The sequence below is a fragment of the Moschus berezovskii genome, chromosome 5 (assembly GCF_049115385.1).
Source record: "Moschus berezovskii isolate FMDL1 chromosome 5, NW_MosBer_1.0, whole genome shotgun sequence".
NCBI classification, from domain to species: domain Eukaryota; kingdom Metazoa; phylum Chordata; class Mammalia; order Artiodactyla; family Moschidae; genus Moschus; species Moschus berezovskii.
This window is the reverse complement of record NC_142464.1, coordinates 126685674-126703564: the sequence shown is the minus strand read 5'-3', so window position 1 is coordinate 126703564 and position 17891 is coordinate 126685674. Positions and strand designations below refer to the sequence as shown.

The 17891-nt window shown below is 49.1% G+C and overlaps 1 protein-coding gene across 6 annotated transcripts in view; it reads left to right on the top strand.

Moving 5' to 3' along the window:
- Window positions 1-5422, top strand: part of PCGF3 (polycomb group ring finger 3) — a 52252-nt gene extending 46830 nt beyond the window's left edge. For all 6 annotated transcript variants that reach the window (XM_055434438.2, XM_055434441.2, XM_055434440.2 and 3 more), the window contains exons 10-11: window positions 1058-1138; window positions 1584-5422. In XM_055434438.2, the coding sequence (XP_055290413.1) occupies window positions 1058-1138; window positions 1584-1631 (129 nt within the window). In that variant the 3' untranslated portion in view covers window positions 1632-5422. The remainder of the gene's footprint in view (window positions 1-1057; window positions 1139-1583) is intronic.
- The last annotated feature ends 12469 nt before the right edge of the window (window positions 5423-17891 follow it).

The following is a 17891-nucleotide window of genomic DNA, read 5'->3' as shown; positions in this document are numbered from 1 at the left end:
GAAACTCATCACTGCCAGTGGAAATGCAAAATGGTGCAGCCACTTAGGAAACCAGTTCAGTGGTTTCTCACAAAACGACTTTTACCGTACAATTCGGCATTCAAGCCCCTTGGTACTTAGAGTTGAAAACTTAGGTCCACAAGAAAACTTATACACAGATGTTTATAGCAGCTTAGTCACAGTTGCGAAGGCATCTTTCAGAACGTAAATGGATAAGTAAACTGTGGTCCATCCAGACAGTGGAATGTCACTCAGCGAAAAGAAAAGAGCTAACACAGCGTGAGAGACGCGGAGGAACCTTCAATGCATCTGACAGTGAAAGAAGCCAATCCAAAAAGCCTGCACGCTACGTTCCGAGCCTGTGACATCTGCAAAAACCCCTGGAGATGGTGCAAGGAGCAGCGGTTGCCAGGGGCGGAGGGCGAGAGGGACAGGCCGCCCGAGGAGTCCTAGGGCCATGAGCCTGCTCTGAGTGACCCTGTCCTGGAGGACACTCGTCACTGTGTCTGTCCAGGCCCCCAGAAGGCACAGCGCCGGTCCTGAGCCTGGTGGAGGCCGTGGCTGTGGGAGGTGAGGATGTGTTGACTGAGGTCCATCAGGTGTAACGTGTTTACATCAGGGATGCTGATGGCAGGGAGAGGCTGTGGGGTGGGGCCAGGAGATGTACGAGGACTCTGTACCTTCTGCTGAATTTTCCTGTGAACCTAAAACTGCTCTAAAAAGTATTTAAAAAAAGGGAAGAATTGTCTGTGGAGCCCATAACCATTTTCCACTGAGGTGAGAGGGGCAAACCTGGCCAAGATGGACTGATGCTGGGGCACACGGTGCTTTTTGGTGAGAGGAGCCTGGAGGCTGCCGTCCCACAACAGGGCTGTGGCCTCGTCGTGTGTGGACAGAGGCCCCTGAGTGCTCTCCACCCTCGGGAGAACACTCCACCCTGCCCCAGAAAGAAGGCAGGTGGCTCTTTGCTGACAGGCATCACTGCCTGGACCAGAGGCCCCATGTCCTGAGCGCCGAGCCCTCGGCCCTGCTGACTGAGGTCTTGTTCTTCCGGCAGCTGGACATTTTATGCAACGAGGAGATCCTTGGCAAGGACCATACACTCAAATTCGTCGTTGTCACGAGGTGGAGATTCAAGGTGAGACTTTGCTATGATTGTGTGTGGTTTATTTCAGAGCTTAGGAGTAACAGCCCACCATGGGACTGTCAGCAGTGTGGTCACTCTGAAGTTATCAGCCCCAGAGTGGCCATGGGTAGTGCAGTCCCCAGGCCCCCACTTGTCTCATCTCTCCTGATCAAAGTGACTGACGTCCTGGGGAGGGAGGGGCCACTGCAACCAGAAGGCACCCTTCAAGCCACGCTGCCTCTCTGGAGCAGGAAACAGACAGGCATGACCCCCAGGGTCTGCCTGAGAGCAGGGGAGAGACAGGCTGGCTGACCGCTGGCTGGGGCCAGGGTCCAAGGGCGAGTGGGGACCAGACAGGGGCAGGTGAGGGCAGGGGCAGGTGAGGTCAGGAGCAGGCGGGGGCTCACTCCACAGCTGACCCCCGCGGGGTCCCGGCCCCTCCCTCCTTGTCTTGCAGAAGGCACCCCTCCTGTTGCACTACAGACCCAAGATGGACCTGCTGTGAGCACAGCGGAGACTCGGCGCCCAGGCGCCCGAGGGCACGCGCCAGGCGGGGCCACAGCACGCGGGTGCTGCCCCGGGCGTCGTGTGGACTGGACCTCGAACAGAGAGTATTTATCACTTTTGTATGAGAGAGAATTCGCACGCAACGAAACGCTCGGCACAGGGTTACAGACGTGACGCACGCGGGGACCAGCCTGAGGACAGCGAGGCGGCGGCCTTCATTCCAACACGTGACCTTTGCTTGCTTTCCAGGTCTTGAAAATCTCAGTCACTTCCGTTCAGTTTATGAATTAGGTTTCACGATAGCCCCCAAATACTTGTACGTTTATTGACTCCTTCCTAAGTTATTGAAAAAAATGTCTTTTCATGGTGAATGACGATATTTATGTTGCCTTTAGCTTCCTGAAGACTTAGAAGATATATAAAAATTTAATTTAAAAGCAACCAAAAGAGGTTTCCATGAGTATCGTGAGTTAACCACGGTATTTCATTTTCCACATTAGGGAATGTGAAGCCAGGTGGGGCTCTGACCCCCAGGGGACCCAGAGCCCAGGGCAGGGTGCTGCACCCCAGCGCCAGTGCAGCTGCTCAGTAGAGTGGACTGGACCAGTCAGCACTGGTTCTCAGAACAGTTCTTCTCAAAACATGCTTTTATTAAATAGGGCACAAATTGCTCAGTGCCGCCGGTTAACTTCACGCTGATTCTTTCCCTTTTTCGTTTTGCTGAAGGAATTGATGGTGGTTGCAGGGGTGGGGCTGGCACCCAGGGGCGTGTCTCCACTGAAGCCCCAGGCGTGCAGACCCCACAGCCCGCCCGGTCCACCCTCAGTGGCGGGCACATCCGCCTTGCCCACCCCCGTCTCCCAGAGCAGACGGTGGGGCTGGCAGGTCCTGTGCGTAGGAAGCTGCTGTCCTCAGTTACTTAGGACCTAAAACCCGGCAAAGGCATCACACCCTCTGTTAACCTCTTTCCTCCCAAATGTTCATATTTTTGTGGAATTCGAGAATAAACTCTTTGCCAGCACACCCATCTTTGTTCTTTGAAGATCATAGTTTGGAATGTGTGGAGGCAGGAGCGAGGCAGGGGCCCTTGCTGGGAGCAGGCTCGTCCCGGCTGCGTGTCTGTCCCCGTGCGTGTCCGGCGGCTTCTGCCTGACCTTCGGGCTCTTCCCCGCCGTCACCTCGGCGCCCTCGGGTCCTGGGGCCACCTCGTTCGGTAGGTAGTCTTGACGGTCTCCTGAGAGCTGGGTTTTCCGTGAAGAACTTCACTTTGGTGACTAGAATTTTTCTTGAACTTGCTTTGGAAGTGGTGGTCGGGCTCATTGACATTCAAGTTTGTTTATTTTCTTTTACTTCCTGTTTCATATGCATGAATGTCAGAAGCAGCTCCTTAGTAATGAGTGAGACACATTAACTCAGTCCAAGTGATTTTAAGATAAGGCCTTTCAGAAACGTAAAACCAAGTTTTCGCTAGGAACTGGTCAAAGTTCACCTCTTTATTTAAGCCCATTACTCCCAGGACTGTTTGAATTATTAGTTACCTAAGCTCATTTTTCATCCAAATCGTTTTTTTGAGAGTTCCTATTCAAGGATTTAATGAGTAGATGTGTATGAGTAAATATTACCTGTCTACCTCAAACACACATTTCTGCTGGAACGTTCTGTAAAACCATGTGTTCTCAATGCAGCTGAAGTATAAGATTAGAATTTAGGTATTCTGTGTGGTCAGGGTAAGGAAGAATTAAACAGTATGAGCGTCAGAATTCAAATACCATTAAATCAGGGTCAGACTAACAGGAGCCTGACTGTGTGATCTCATAGTGTGTATCTGTAACCTCGCGGCTGTCTTTGCGATCACTTGAATTTGCTATGGTGCTAAGTTGATGTACTTAATACACAGAGAGGTGGAGGTGGTGAGCCGGTGCCACTGTCCGCCTGGGCCCCGACCACCCTGGTCCTGCGTGTGTAGCGTGTGGCCCAGATGAAACCTCAGCAGCAGAAATACCTATTGTTCTAAGATGTCCCCGTGCAGACTGTCTTCACTGCAGGAGCGCCCAGTCTGCCACCTCTGGGCCAGCGCAGCCTTAGGGGCCGGCGCTGGGGGCCTTTCAGCAGAGGGAAGCCTGCCCTGTCCTTGCGCGTCTGCTTAACATCAAAGGGAGACTCTTATCTTTTCCAGCATGAAAGCCGGGATCAGTTAGTGATTGGATCCTGTCACTTTTTTTTTTTTAAAACAGATGGAGTTACTGTGAAGTAGTTTTCACAACTGTTTATGCTGGTAAAACAAATGCTGTCAGTAGCAGCAGCAAGCTTGTCACCAGTGCAGGGTCTCACTCGACACAGGCGTCATGAAAATAGAAGATTCAGATAGAATATATAATATTGAATTTAAGATTTGGGGGGTGAAAAAGAAGAAAACTTAACTTTATAAAATTATTTATTCTATTTTAAGCCTTTTATCATATTTTCCCATCCAATTGTTTGTTTTCAGTGGTCCAGCTTTATTTACAGGCATATAAAATGAAATTGTGAGGTGTTTTGCAAGCTTCTTTTTACTTTGAGTAGCTTTTAATTTGTGTGTTTTGTTTCTCGTGGATGAAGCGCGGTTTGTGCGTCTGTGCAGTAGGCTCCAGTGTGCGTTCACTAGAGTTACGCTGAGTTGTCCGCAGCATCTGTTCTGCTGACTTCAGGGGGGTGCAGGGGGACCCTCCGAACATGTACACTCAGCTCTGATTCTTCTTCTCCATCATGGTCCTCATGAGAATGCTTTTGTCAGGAGTGTGTGGGGGCCTGCATGGGGGTGTTGGCCATCGATAAGAGTAAGGAACCGCGTGGCCGAGACTGGCCTCGTGCCTTGGGCCCCACGTGCTGGCAGCCCAGGACACGCCCCAGGCTGACCACAGCTGTGACGGTGCTACTTCCTGGGCTCCGGAGCCCTGCAGGGCGTGTGGCGTCCACGCCCCCTTGTGATACTACAAGTCTTTAGAAATTCATTTGTTTTTTTCTCAAAGCCCACAGGATGTATTTTACAGTGATTTTGAAATGTGTCATTGGATTGAATATTCTAGGACCAAGCCAACTGATTTCTTCTTTGTACATGAATATTTGATGTGCTCTCAGAACACTGAAAATACATTTAGTGCAGATAAACCACGAAAAGCTCAGTTTCTCTGTTTCCTCAGGAAATCATTTACACTCCAGCGCATCACGTGTGACCTTCACGTGATAAACCAGTGTGTTTCTTGCCTTGGTGTTTAAACTAAATAGGTTGGGATAAATTGTTAGGAAACGATTTGGACGACACCGAAGTCATTGCTGAGATTCTGCCCCTGCTGGGGAGCTGCCCGTCTCATCAGCTTACGAGTCTCCACATTTGGGGCACGTCTGAGGGGCCTGAAATTTTGCGTGTCCTTAAGCACGTGTGTAGCATTCATGTAAATGTCTATTCCAACAGCTTCGTCAGGTGCAAGAAAACCGATTTTCCTGAAAGATGTAGCGTTTTGGGGCAAGAGCCCTTGCCGACCCTGGCGTCCCATGTGGAGCTTGGGGGCTGTGGGGGGTTGTGGAGGTGACGCTGCAGACACACATTTCTGACTGTTTAGTTTGGAAGTTTACATTTTTTATGCTTTCTGTTGGTGTGTAATTTTTTTGTACTATTGGTGGCTAGATTTTAATCTAAAAATCTTTTTTGGAATATTGCTTAAATGTTTTGATTTTATGATAGTGAAGCTTGTATTCAGTGTTTTGCCAATTGATATTATATGCTTGTAATAAAAGCAAAAGGAAAACTTACCTAGTTCTCTGAAGCTGGATGTTTGTTACCTAAGATGTTTGTAAAAGTGTAAGATAGGTGCCCTGTTAGGGTGATCCAGTACCCTGTGTATCGGTGAGGACACACACACAGCACGCCAGGCCCACCCACCCAGCCTGGACCCTCTGCCCCACTTGGCATTTGTGGCTGCGACCTTGGATGCAGGCTTCATTGAGCTGGTCTGGTGTTTGGCGCCAGAGGTTTGATGGGGACTCTGGGAGCCCACACTTGTCCGTTTGCCTGGAGAGGGAACTGTCTTTGGTTTGGAGCTGTGTATGCCAGGGGAGCCATGTTAAAGAAAACCTCTGATTCCTGTTACCGGCAGACCACCAGCAGATTGGCACCCTCTTCTCGTGTTAGCTGGGTTTCCCCAGAGCACAGGCCCCACAGGACACATGTGCATGCACGTTTCTCGTGAGGAGGCCCTTGAGGGGGCTGAGTGATGCCAATCCCCATGGGACGACGCAGACCACCCATTCAAAGGCTCATCTCACCTGGGACACCCTCACACACACACCAGAATAATCTTAACTTGGGTACTGGTGCCTCGTCAGGTTGATACATGAAATCAGCCATCACAGACAGTTCAAGGGAAAAAGTACTATGCCCAAAGCTTAATTTCCAAAGGTTACGTACTTTACAGCAACCTTAAAAATCTGAGAAAGCTAGAATTGAAAAAAGGGAGAATATATTGACCAAAATTATCCTCCTTGAGTTTGAGATCAGTAAACTTTGTATTGGAGGTAATTGCTTTACAGTGTTGCGTTAGTTTTCTGCTGTACAGCACAGCGAGTCAGCTATAAGTATACACATATCCCCTCTGTCTTGACCCTTCCCTGCCCCGCCCCGCAGATCGTCACGGCGCGCAGGGCTGAGCTCCCTGTGTTACACGGCGGCTGCCCACTCCAGCTGTTGTGCACGCCACAGTGTGTGTGTGTCAGTCTCCCAGTCTGCCCCCTCCCCCTCCCCCACCGCTGCTTGTTCTCTGTCCACGTCTGTCCCTGCTGCACCGCTGGGCCCATCTGTGCCACTGTTTCTAGCTTCCATGTATGTGAGTTAATACATGCAGATCAGTAAGCGTTAAAGATAGATTTAGTCTTAAGGAATTAATTGTACCTATGCTCCTTATTTTTGGTAAGTCATTTACCCCATCTCGTGAGTGTCAAGATGCCAAAGCCACATGTAAATGCTTACCAAGGTGCTGGGCTTACAGTTAGGTCCCGCTTGTTGGGCTCCACGTGGACAGCGAGCCACTGGGCAGGTGCCTGGGGAAGGCTGCTGCTGCTGCTGCTAAGTCACTTCAGTCGTGTCCGACTCTGTGTGACCCCATAGACGGCAGCCCACCAGGCTTCCCCATCCTTGGGATTCTCCAGGCAAGAACACTGGAGTGGGTTGCCATTTCCTTCTCCAATATGTCAAAGTGAAACGTGAGAGTGAAGTCGCTCAGTCATGTCTGACTCGTAGCGACCCCATGGACTGCAGCCTACCAGGCTCCTCCATCCATGGGATTTTCTAGGCAAGAGGACTGGAGTGGCTTGCCATTGCCTTCTTCGCAAGTCCGGGAAAAAGCGAGAAGGCGACTGGCCAGGCCCCCGAGCCAGGAGGACACGCTTCGAGGGAGGGACGGACGACTGGCTCCGCCTGGAGCTCTGGCAGGAGGTTCACTTCTCCAGCGAGAAGTGGGCAAGTCCTGATTTCACCATCATTGCCATACCTACCACGCCACGATCCTGAGCTAGGCGGAGCGCTGGCCGGGAAAGGAGCGCAGCACGCACCAGGAGTCTTCTGCCACTCCTGCTGCCCGGCCAGGTTGTCTCCTCTGACTCTTGGTTCCTAAGGATAAACCCCCCGATGGGGCAGCTGAGGATAGGCCCAGGGCGGGCCCTTCTGCTCGGTCAGTTCCCTGGAACACAGCTGTGCTTCCCTAACAGGCTCCTGCAGGGCGCACCACCACCTCCATCCAGGCGGACGCACACCTGGGCCTTTGGGTATGTTGTGGCAGTTGGCCCGAGAGATGCTTCCCCAGCTTTGAGGCCTGTCTGTCTCCACCACCAACAGGCTGATGTGTCCGTAGGACTCTCCTTGTAGTCTCATTGTCTCTGGATTTTATTGGGATGTGAAAATATTAATCATTTGACCATTATATTGACTCCTATGGGGGTGTGTGTGTGTGTGTGTGTTTCAGGTACTACAATACAAAGTTACTTCTTCAGGAACATTTTTAGTCAAAAATCTTTTGAAGCATAGAGAGATCTGGCCTTTATAACAAACAGACTAAGTCTGAAAATGCACCAAATAAGAATATATTGTTGGTGGGAAATGGTTTCTCTACTAACACCATGGGCAGCACAAAGAAGCTGTTATTCCAGCTTCTGGGAAGCACTTCTGGTGATTCTACAGTTTGCAGTCTGCTGTCGTAGGACTCCTAGGCTTGGGCAGGGGCATCCTGGGACCCCAGGTCTCTGGAAGGAGGGTGTGGTCCTGGGGCTCTGCAGAGAGGTGAGAGGTGTGGTCCCAGGACAGCCAGGGCTCCTGAGAGTCAGGGGTCCCAAGGACCCACACTTCTTTCTCTTCCTGTTCCTACGTGGCCCTGAAGCTCTGCAGCTGTTACAAGTTCACCTCCTGCCACGGGTCTGTCACTGAGCCCACACCCAGGCAGCTGGAGGGGCACAGAGCCTGCCCTTCCCAAGACCGCAGCCAAGGGGGGCAGAACGCTCCCCCTGGAGCTGTGCCTGGTCTGGCCCACCTGCTCCCCCAGCACCCCGGTCGGCCCCTGCAAGGGTTCATTTCGTTTCAGGGGCTTGCTTAGCGATCCTGATGGCTGGGGCCCCCTGGGGCCTGCCAGAATCTCAGGGTGTGTTCTGTTAGTCGTCCAGCGTGGGAAGCACCTCCTTCTGTTGCGTCAGTGTTGGCTTGCACTCAGAACAGGCCACGTTCGTGTGCTTAGACTCCCTTCAGGGTCTCGCAGAAGCTCGCCCACATTTTCTTCATGCAGTTCTTACATATTTCTAGTCTGGCTTATTTCATGTATTTTCTCAGGGAGGTGAGCACCTGGTATTGTGGGGTAGAGAAAACACTGGTGTTTGCGCCCAATCTGCTGGCTCTGTGACTGGTGGACGTCCTTCATGCCCACCCCGGCGAGAGCATCAGAACCACACAGCCCCACTGCTCCTCACCCAGAAGGACACTGGGGGGAGAGAGCTGCTGTGCAACCCGACTTGAGTAGGGATATTCTTAACATCGCCATTGAAGCACGACTGTTGTGGGGGCTTGACAAAGACCAGTTATTAAGTCAAGAAATTTCCTTCTCTGAAAGCTCACTGGACATTTTAGGCTGGAATATGTGATTCCCATTTCATTTTTTAAGTCAAAAATTTTCAGTAACCTTCCGTTCTGCTTTTGATTTTTTAATACATACGGATTCATGCAACCACCACTACAGTCAGAACACAGAATGGCTCCATCACCCCAAAGACCTCCTGGTGCCAATCCTTTTTTTCACCACCCCCCATAATTCCTGGCGGCCACTGACCTCCAGCATTTTAATTTTGCCTTCTCAAAAAGTCGTGTAAGTAGAATTATACACATCGCTGTAGAGACTGGTTTCCTTGACTCCACATACTGCCAGGTGGCCACATATTTTATAGTTACTATGACTTGGGTGAGCCACAGTTTGTCTTCCAGTTCACCTGGTGAAAGTCTTTTGTATTTTCAGTGTTTGATGATTGTGAACTTCACATACAGATTTCCATGTGGATGTAAGATTTCTCTATAAAGCAGGATTGCTGGGTCATATTTGCACTTTAAGAAAGCAGTAAGCCGTCTGTTTTCATTCCAATCCCAAAGAAAATGGCAAAGAAGCTTCAAAGTACCGCACAATTGCAGTCATCTCATACGCTAGCAAAGTAACGCTCAAAATTCTCCAAGCCAGGCTTCAACAGTATGTGAACCAAGAACTTTAAGATTTCACGCTGGATTTAGAAAAGGCAAAGGAAGCCAGAGATCAAATTGCCAACATCCGTTGGATCATAGAAAAAGCAAGAGAATTCCAGAAGAACATCTACTTCTGCTTCATCTTCATTGACTATGGCAAAGCCTTTGACTGTGTGGATCACAACAAACTGTGGAAAACGCTTCAAAAGATGGGAATATCATACCGCTTAACCTGCCTCTTGAGAAATCTATACACAGGTTAGGAAGCAACAGTTAGAACCAGACATGGAAAAACAGACTGGTTCCAAATTGGGAAAGGAGTACGTCAAGGCTGTACATTGTCACCTTGCCTATTTAACTTATATGCAGAGTAGATCATGCAAAATGCCAGGCTGGATGAAGCACAAGCTGGAATCAAGATTGCCAGGAGAAATATCAGTGGATGACACCACTCTTACGGCAGAAAGCAAAGAGGAACTAAAGAGCCTCGATGAAAATGAAAGAGGAGAGTGAAAAAGCTGGCTTAAAAACTCAACATTCAAAAAATTAAGATCATGGCATCCAGTCCCATCACTTCATGGCAATTAGGTGGGGAAACAATGGAAACAGTGACAGACTTTATTTTGGGGGGGCTCCAAAATCACTGCGAATGGTGACTGCAGCCATGAAATTAAAAGATGCTTGCTCCTTGGAAGAAAACCTAGACAGCATATTAAAAAGTAGAGACATTACTTTGCCAACAAAGGTCCGTTTAGTCAAAACTATGGCTTTTCCAGTAATCATGTATGGATGTGAGAGTTGGACCATAAAGAAAGCTAAGTGCCAAAGAATTGATGCTTTTGAACTGTGGTGCCGGAGAAGACTCTTGAGAGTCCCTTGGACTGCAAGGAGATCAAACCAGTCAGTCCAGAGGAAATTAGTCCTGAATATTCATTGGAAGGACTGATGCTGGAGCTCCAATATTTTGGCCACCTGATGTGAAGAGCTGACTCATTGGAAAAGACCCTGATGCTGGGAAAGATTGAGGGCAGGAGGAGAAGGGGACGACAGAGGATGAGATGGTTGGGTGGCATCACCGACTCAACGGACATGAGTTTGAGTTAGACTCTGGGAGTTGGTGATGAACAGGGAGGCCTGGTGTGCTGCAGCCTATGTGGTCGCAGAGTTGGACACAACTGAGCAACTCCGAACTGAAGTCGTCCCTTCCAACCCCATCCTGAGGGTCTTTCTCAGACCATTTTTGGTTCAGTTACCCCAGAAGGCACCCCAGAGACAAAGGCTGGGATCCAAGTCCTCTTTTGGAGGTGCGGGGGCCTCTCGGTCAGTTAGAGATGAAATTCGGGGGATGGAAGACAGCCAGTGGACAGAGGAAGGCAGCCGTTAAGTCCAGGAGACGCCGCCACTGCCCTCCACCCCCTTCCCCCTCCCCCGTGGGAGTCCGACTGCCCCCCCACCCCCGCGATGACCCCACCCCAGGAGACACCTCCACTGCCCTCCACCCCCCTCCCCCCTCCCCTGTGGGAGTCCGACTGCCCCCCCACCCCCACGATGACCCCACCCCAGGAGACACCTCGACTGCCTTCCGCCCCCCTCCCCCTCCCCCGTGGGAGTCCGGCTGCCCCCCCACCCCTGTGATGACCCCACCCCAGGAGACACCACCACTGCCTTCTGCCCCCCTCCCCCGTGGGAGTCCGACTGCCCCCCCACCCCCGCTATGACCCCACCCCAGGAGCCAGCTCCACCCTCCCCTGGAGTTGGACTGCCCTCCTCCTGCGAGCCCCCTTCCACCATGACTCGAACCACAGGAGCCAGCCCCGCCCCCAGTGCAGGTGTCCCCCTTCAAACAAGCAATTTCACAGGACAGGTTGATACGTCGCCAGACAGAGCTGCCCTGATGTATCAAGACAGAAACGAGAGAACGTAGTAATCTCATCCAAAATTTGCAGACAAAATATAAACTTTACCACAGTGACCCAGCACCTGCACCCTGACTGTGTTTACCAAGCACACTGTTCACTCCCTCTAGCCCGCTCCCCTCCAGGTGAGATGCGTTGAGAAGCCTCATCACAGAAAGACCCCCAATTCCTGACAGCATCCAACCCAGAGCAAAGCCTGCTTCCTCAAACCTTCCACCCCAGTCTCCCACTGCTCCCAAATCCTAGAAGTCCCTGCTCACCAACAGGCATGTCATGTTCCCATCGTGTATTTTCTTTCCCCATGACCAGAAATACACTAACTCCACTGCAGGGAGTTGCTGGTGGATTCTGATCGCAGAACATTGGCACAAGAGAGTGACAAGGTCACTCCTGTGGGGGGCCTGGGACGCTGGGGACACACTTGTCTCAGCAGTTCCCTGTCTGGTTCCAGGTGGGAAGGAGCTGGGGTAGCCTACCAGCCCCGCTGCAGTGCTGGGACGTCAGCTCTTGCATTTCTGCTGCGCACAGAAGCAGAGTCACTTGGGAAAAGGGTTGCAGAGCAGCGGATGCAGGCAGCTGGGAGGTGGCCAGAGTGACCAGCACAGTGTCCTGGGACACACGGGCCACCTAGGCGGCTGCTCTGATGGCTGATGTAACTGGGAATGTTGGACTTGGATCTGCCCCCTTGTACCTTCTACTTGCTCCTCTCCCACCTCAGTTCTATCCTCTGTTAGATTAATCACAATGTTTTCACTTATTCTACCAATTGGTGAGTCATATATACATATTTATATTCTATTCTTTCAGTTTTTTAGCCAATTTATACATACAAAAAAAAAGAACACAATTATTTTTAATGTTTTCTCTGTCCTATGGAACACACACACACACACACACAAAGACAAAAAGATAGGACACTGAAAGATGAACTCCCCAGGTCAGTAGGTGCCCAGTATGCTACTGGAGAACAGTGGAGAAATAACTCCAGAAAGAATGAAGGGATGGAGCCAAAGCAGAAACAACACGCAGCTGTGGATGTGACTGGTGATGGAAGTAAAGTCCAATGCTGTAAAGAGCAATATTGCACAGGAACCTGGAATGTTAGGTCCATGAATCAAGGCAAATTGGAAGTGGTCAAACAGGAAATGTCAAGAGTGAACGTCAACATTCTAGGAATCAGTGAAGTAAAATGGACTGGAATGGGCGAATTTAACTCAGATGACCATTACATCTACTACTGTGGGCAGGAATCCCTTAGAAGAAATGGAGTAGCCATCATCGTCAACAAGAGAGTCCGAAATGCAGTACTTGGGCGCAATCTCAAAAACGACAGAATGATCTCTGTTCGTTTCCAAAGCAAACCATTCAATATCATGGTAATCCAAGTCTATGCCCCGACCAGTAACGCTGAAGAAGCTGAAGTTGAACGGTTTACAAAGACCTACAAGACCTTCTAGAACTAACACCCAAAAAGATGTCCTTTTCATTATAGGGGACTGGAATGCAAAAGTAGGAAGTCAAGAAATACTTGAGTAACAGGCAAATTTGGCCTTGGAGTACAGAATGAAGCAGGGCAAAGGCTAATAGAGTTTTGTAAGAGAACGCACTAGTCACAGCAAACACCCTCTTTCAACAACACAAGAGAAGACTCTACACATGGACATCACCAGATGGTAAACACGGAAATCAGACTGATTATATTCTTTGCAGCCAAAGATGGAGAAGCTGTACACGGTCAGCAAAAACAAGACCAGGAGCTGACTGTGGCTCAGAGCATGAACTCCTTAGTCCAAAATTTTGACTTAAATTGAAGAAAGTAGGGGAAACCACTAGACCATTCAGGCATGACCTAAATCAAATCCCTTAGGCTTATGCAGTGGAAGTGAGAAATATATTCAAGGGATTAGATCTGATAGAGTGTGTGAAGAACTATGGACGGAGGTTCATGACATTGTACAGGAGGCAGGGACCAAGACCATCCCCAAGAAAAAGGAATGCAAAAAGGCAAAATGGCTGTCTGAGGAGGCCTCACAAATACTGAGATAGAAAGAGAAGCTAAGGGCAAAGGAGAAAAGGAAAGATATTCCCATCTGAATGCAGAGTTCCAAAGAATAGCAGTGAGAGATAAGAAAGCCTTCCTCAGTGATCAATGCAAAGAAATAGAGGAAAACAACAGAATGGGAAAGACTAGAGATCTCGTCAAGAAAATTAGAGATACCAAGGGAACATTTCATGCAAAGATGGGCTCGATAAAGGACAGAAATGGTATGGACCTAACAGAAGCAGAAGATATTAAGCAGAGGTGGCAAGAATACACAGAACTATACAAAAAAAGATCTTCATGACCCAGATAACCATGATGGTGTGATCACTCACCTAGAGCCAGACATCCTGGAATACGAAGTCAAGTGGGCCTTAGGAAGCATCACTATGAACAAAGCTAGTAGAGGTGATGGAATTCAGTTGAGCTATTTCAAATCCTGAAAGATGATGCTGTGAAAGTGCTGCACTCATTATGCCAGCAAATTTGGAATATCCAGCAGTGGCCACAGGACTGGAAAGGTCAGTTTTCATTCCAATCCCAAAGAAAGACAATGGCAAAGAATGTTCAAACTACTGCACAATTGCACTCATGTCACACGCTAGCAAAATAATGCTCAATATTCTCCAAGCCAGGCTTCAACAGTATGTGAACCATGAACTTCCAGATGTTCAAGTTGGATTTAGAAAAGGCAGAGGAACCAGGGGTCAAATTGCCAACATCCGTTGCATCATAGAAAAAGCAAGAGAGTTCCAGAAAAACATCTACTTCTGCTTCATTGACTATGGCAAAGCCTTGACTGTGTGGATCACAACAAAATGTGGAAAATTCTTCAAAGATGGGAATACCAGACCACCTGACCTGCCTCCTGAGAAATCTGTATGCAGGTCAAGAAGCAACAGTTAGAACTGGGCATGGAACAACAGACTAGTTCCATATAGGGAATGGAGTACGTCAAGGCTGTATGTTGTCACCCTGCTTATTTAACTTATATGCAGAGTACATCATGAGAAATGCTGGGTGAAGCACAAGCTGGAATCAAGATTGCCGGGAGAAATATCAATAACTCAGATATGTAGATGACACCACCCTTATGCCATAAAGCAAAGAACTAAAGAGCCTCTTGATGAAGGTGAAAGAGGAGAGTGAAAAAGTTGGCTTGTAACTCAACATTCAGAAAACTAAGATCATGGCATACAGTCCCATCACTTCATGGCAAATAGATGGGAAAACAGTGGAAACAGTGTCAGACTTTATTTTTTGGGCTCCAAAATCACTGCAGATGGTGACTGCAGCCATGAATTTAAAAGGTGCTTGCTCCTTGGAAGGAAAGCTATGACAAAGCTAGACAGCATATTAAAAAGCAGACATTACTTTGCCAATAAAGGTCCGTCTAGTCAAAGCTATGGTTTTTCCAGTGGTCATGTATGGATGCGAAAGTTGCACTATAAAGAAAGCTGAGCCCTGAAGAACTGATGCTTTTGAACTGTGGTTCAAAAAGACTCTTGAGAGTCCCTTGGACTGCAAGGAGATCAAACCAGTCATTCCTAAAGGAAATCAGTCCTGAATATTCATTGGAAGGACTGATGCAGAAGCTGAAACTCCAATACTTTGGCCACCAGATGAGCTGACTCATTTGAAAAGACCGTGATCTTGGGAAAGATTGAAGGCAGGAGGAGAAGGGGACAACAGAGGATGAGATGGTTGGATAGTATCACCGACTTGATGGACATGAAGCTCCGGGAGTTGGTGATGAACAGGGAGGCCTGGTGTGCTGCAGTCCATGGGGTCGCAGTCGGACATGACCGAGTGACTGGACTAAACTGAACTCAGCTGTCCTATGGATAATTTAGAGGTTTATTTTCCAAACATGGAGGTTTCTGATTCTCTCTTCATTTTTAATCTTATACCAGGTGCCCTGAGGCGAGACCATGTGTTTTTTGAGGGCTTTTTTGGTGACACTGGGCAGTTACGGGATCTCAGTGCCCCCCTAGTCTCCCTGCTGCCCCAGATTGAGGGCCTGTGACAGCGAAAGCTCGGAATCCTAACCACTGACCACCAGGGAATTCTCCCACGTGTTCTGCTCTATGCCAGTTCCATGACTTGTTGGGACTAGTTCTGGGGCCTAGTGAGCAGTTAACGTTCATAAATATTCATGGAACATGAAAAGTACACGTGTTTATCTGTAGTTTCGGGTGAGTGCAAACTTCGTATGTGTCCAGTGGGCCGAGTCTTCTGACTGCACTGTTTGAATCTTCTGTGTCTTTTCCTGGTTTAAGCCGCCTGTTCTGTGCTCTGCTTGTTACTGAAGAGATCTGTGAGAAGCTTTCCCGCAGACTTTGATGGTGAATGAACTCCTGTTCTTTCTGTTGTGTTTCTTATTTTCCCTCCAGGGGAGGCTCAGGGCCACATTTACGGTGTCTGCTTGTTCGCAGCACGGCGGCCCCCACCCCCTTTAGCTCCTGTTTGCCGGCTCTGTTGGGGACTGGCTCCAGCTGAGACACAGGCAAGGCTCTGCTCTCCCCTGTCTCTGAGGCTGGTTTGCTTTCTCTTCTGCATCGCACAGGAGGTCTGCTGGGCTTTCGAGGACCATGAACATCTCAGTGGCCTGAGAGGTTGGCAGGAGCTGGGCAGGAGCCAGATGGGCTAGAGCCATCAGATGAACCTTCTCTGACCGGGATGGCGTCAGGCCACCCGGCCCAATTCACCCCATGGGGCGGAGCAGGGGCAGCATCACCCCCAAGGCCACAGCTCCAGAGCTTCCTGGTCACATGGTCCCTTGCACAGCAGCAGTGGAGAGAGGGGCAACTCAGCCAGGAAGGCTCCCAGGACTGCCTGTGTGCCCATGTGGCTGACGCTCTGCAGTCATGTGAACTGGCTCTGGGCTGAACCCGAAGTTTCCTCTCCTGGGTCTTTCAGTAAAGGGCTGGGATTAGTGTTAACTGAATTGGATTATAACTTTTTAAAGTAAACTTTTAGAGCAGATTTAGATTTACAGGAAAATTATGAGGCTAATGCAGTGTTCCCTACACTCCACCCCTAGGCTCCCCACCTGTAAACATCTTCCACTGTCTGGTACTAAAGTCCATTCTGTGTTCAGATTTCCTTAGCTATTTTCCTTGATGTCTTTCTGTTCCAGGATCTTATCCAGGATATTGTTACAGAGCCAAACTTGGGTCCACTCACCTGCACACAGTAAAAACAGTTTACTGACACCAGGTGGTGCTGAAGCAAAGTGCAGGATTTATTGCAATGCCGAGCACCAAAGAACTGATGCTTTTGAACTGTGGCGCTGGAAACGACTTTTGCAGAGTCCCTTGGACAGCAAGGAGATCAAACCAGTCAATCCTAAAGGAAATCAATCCTGAATATTCATTGAAACAACTAATGCTGTGTGGATCACAAGAAACTGTGGAAAATTCTTCAAGAGATGGGAATACCAGACCACCTGACCTACCTCTTGAGAAACCTGTATGCAGGTCAGGAAGCAACAGTCAGAACTGGACATGGAACAACAGACTGGTTCCAAATTGGGGAAGGAGTATGTCAAGGCTGTGTATTGTCACCCTGCTTATTTAACTTCTATGCAGAGTACATCATGAGAAATGCTGGGCTGGATGAAGCACAAGCTGGAGTCAAGATTGCCAGGAGAAATATCAATAACTTCAGATATGCAGATGACACCACCCTTATGGGAGAAAGCAAAGAAGAACTAAAGAGCCTCTTGATGAAAGTGAAAGAGGAGAGTGAAAAATTGGGCTTAAAACTACCATTCAAAAAACTAAGATCATGGCATCTGGTCCCATCACTTCATGGAAAATAGATGGGGAAACCATGGAAACAGTGACAGACTTTATTTTGGGGGCTCCAAAATCACTGCGAATGGTGACTGCAGCTATGAAATTAAAAGACACTTGTTCCTTGGAATAAAAGTTATGACCAACCTCGACAGCATATAAAAAGCAGAGACATTACTTTGCCAACAAAGTTCCATCTAGTCAAGGCTATGGTTTTTCCGGTAGTCACGTATGGATGTGAATTATCACTCAGTTGCATCCGACTCTTTGAGACCCCGTGGACTATAGCCCCACAGGCTCCTCTGTCCCTGGGATTCTCCAGGCAAGAATACTGGAGTGGGTTGCCATTTCCTTCTCCATGGATGTGAGAGTTGGACTATAAAGAAAGCTGAGTGCCAAAGAATTGATGCTTTTGAACTGTAGTGTTGGAGAAGACTCTTGAGAGCCCCTTGGACTGAAAGGAGATCCAACTAGTCCATCCTGAAGGAAATCAGTCCTGAATATTCATTGGAAGGACTGATGCTGAAGCTGAAACTCCAATACTTTGGCCACCTCATGTGACGAGTTGACTCACTGGAAAAGACTCTGATGCTCGGAAAGATTGAGGGCGGGAGGAGAAGGGGACGACAGAGGATGAGATGGTTGGATGGCATCACCGACTCAATGGACATGAGTCTGGGTAAACTCCAGGAGTTGGTGATGGACAGGGAGGCCTGGCGTGCTGCAGTTCACGGGGCTGCAGAGTCGGACACGACTTAGCAAC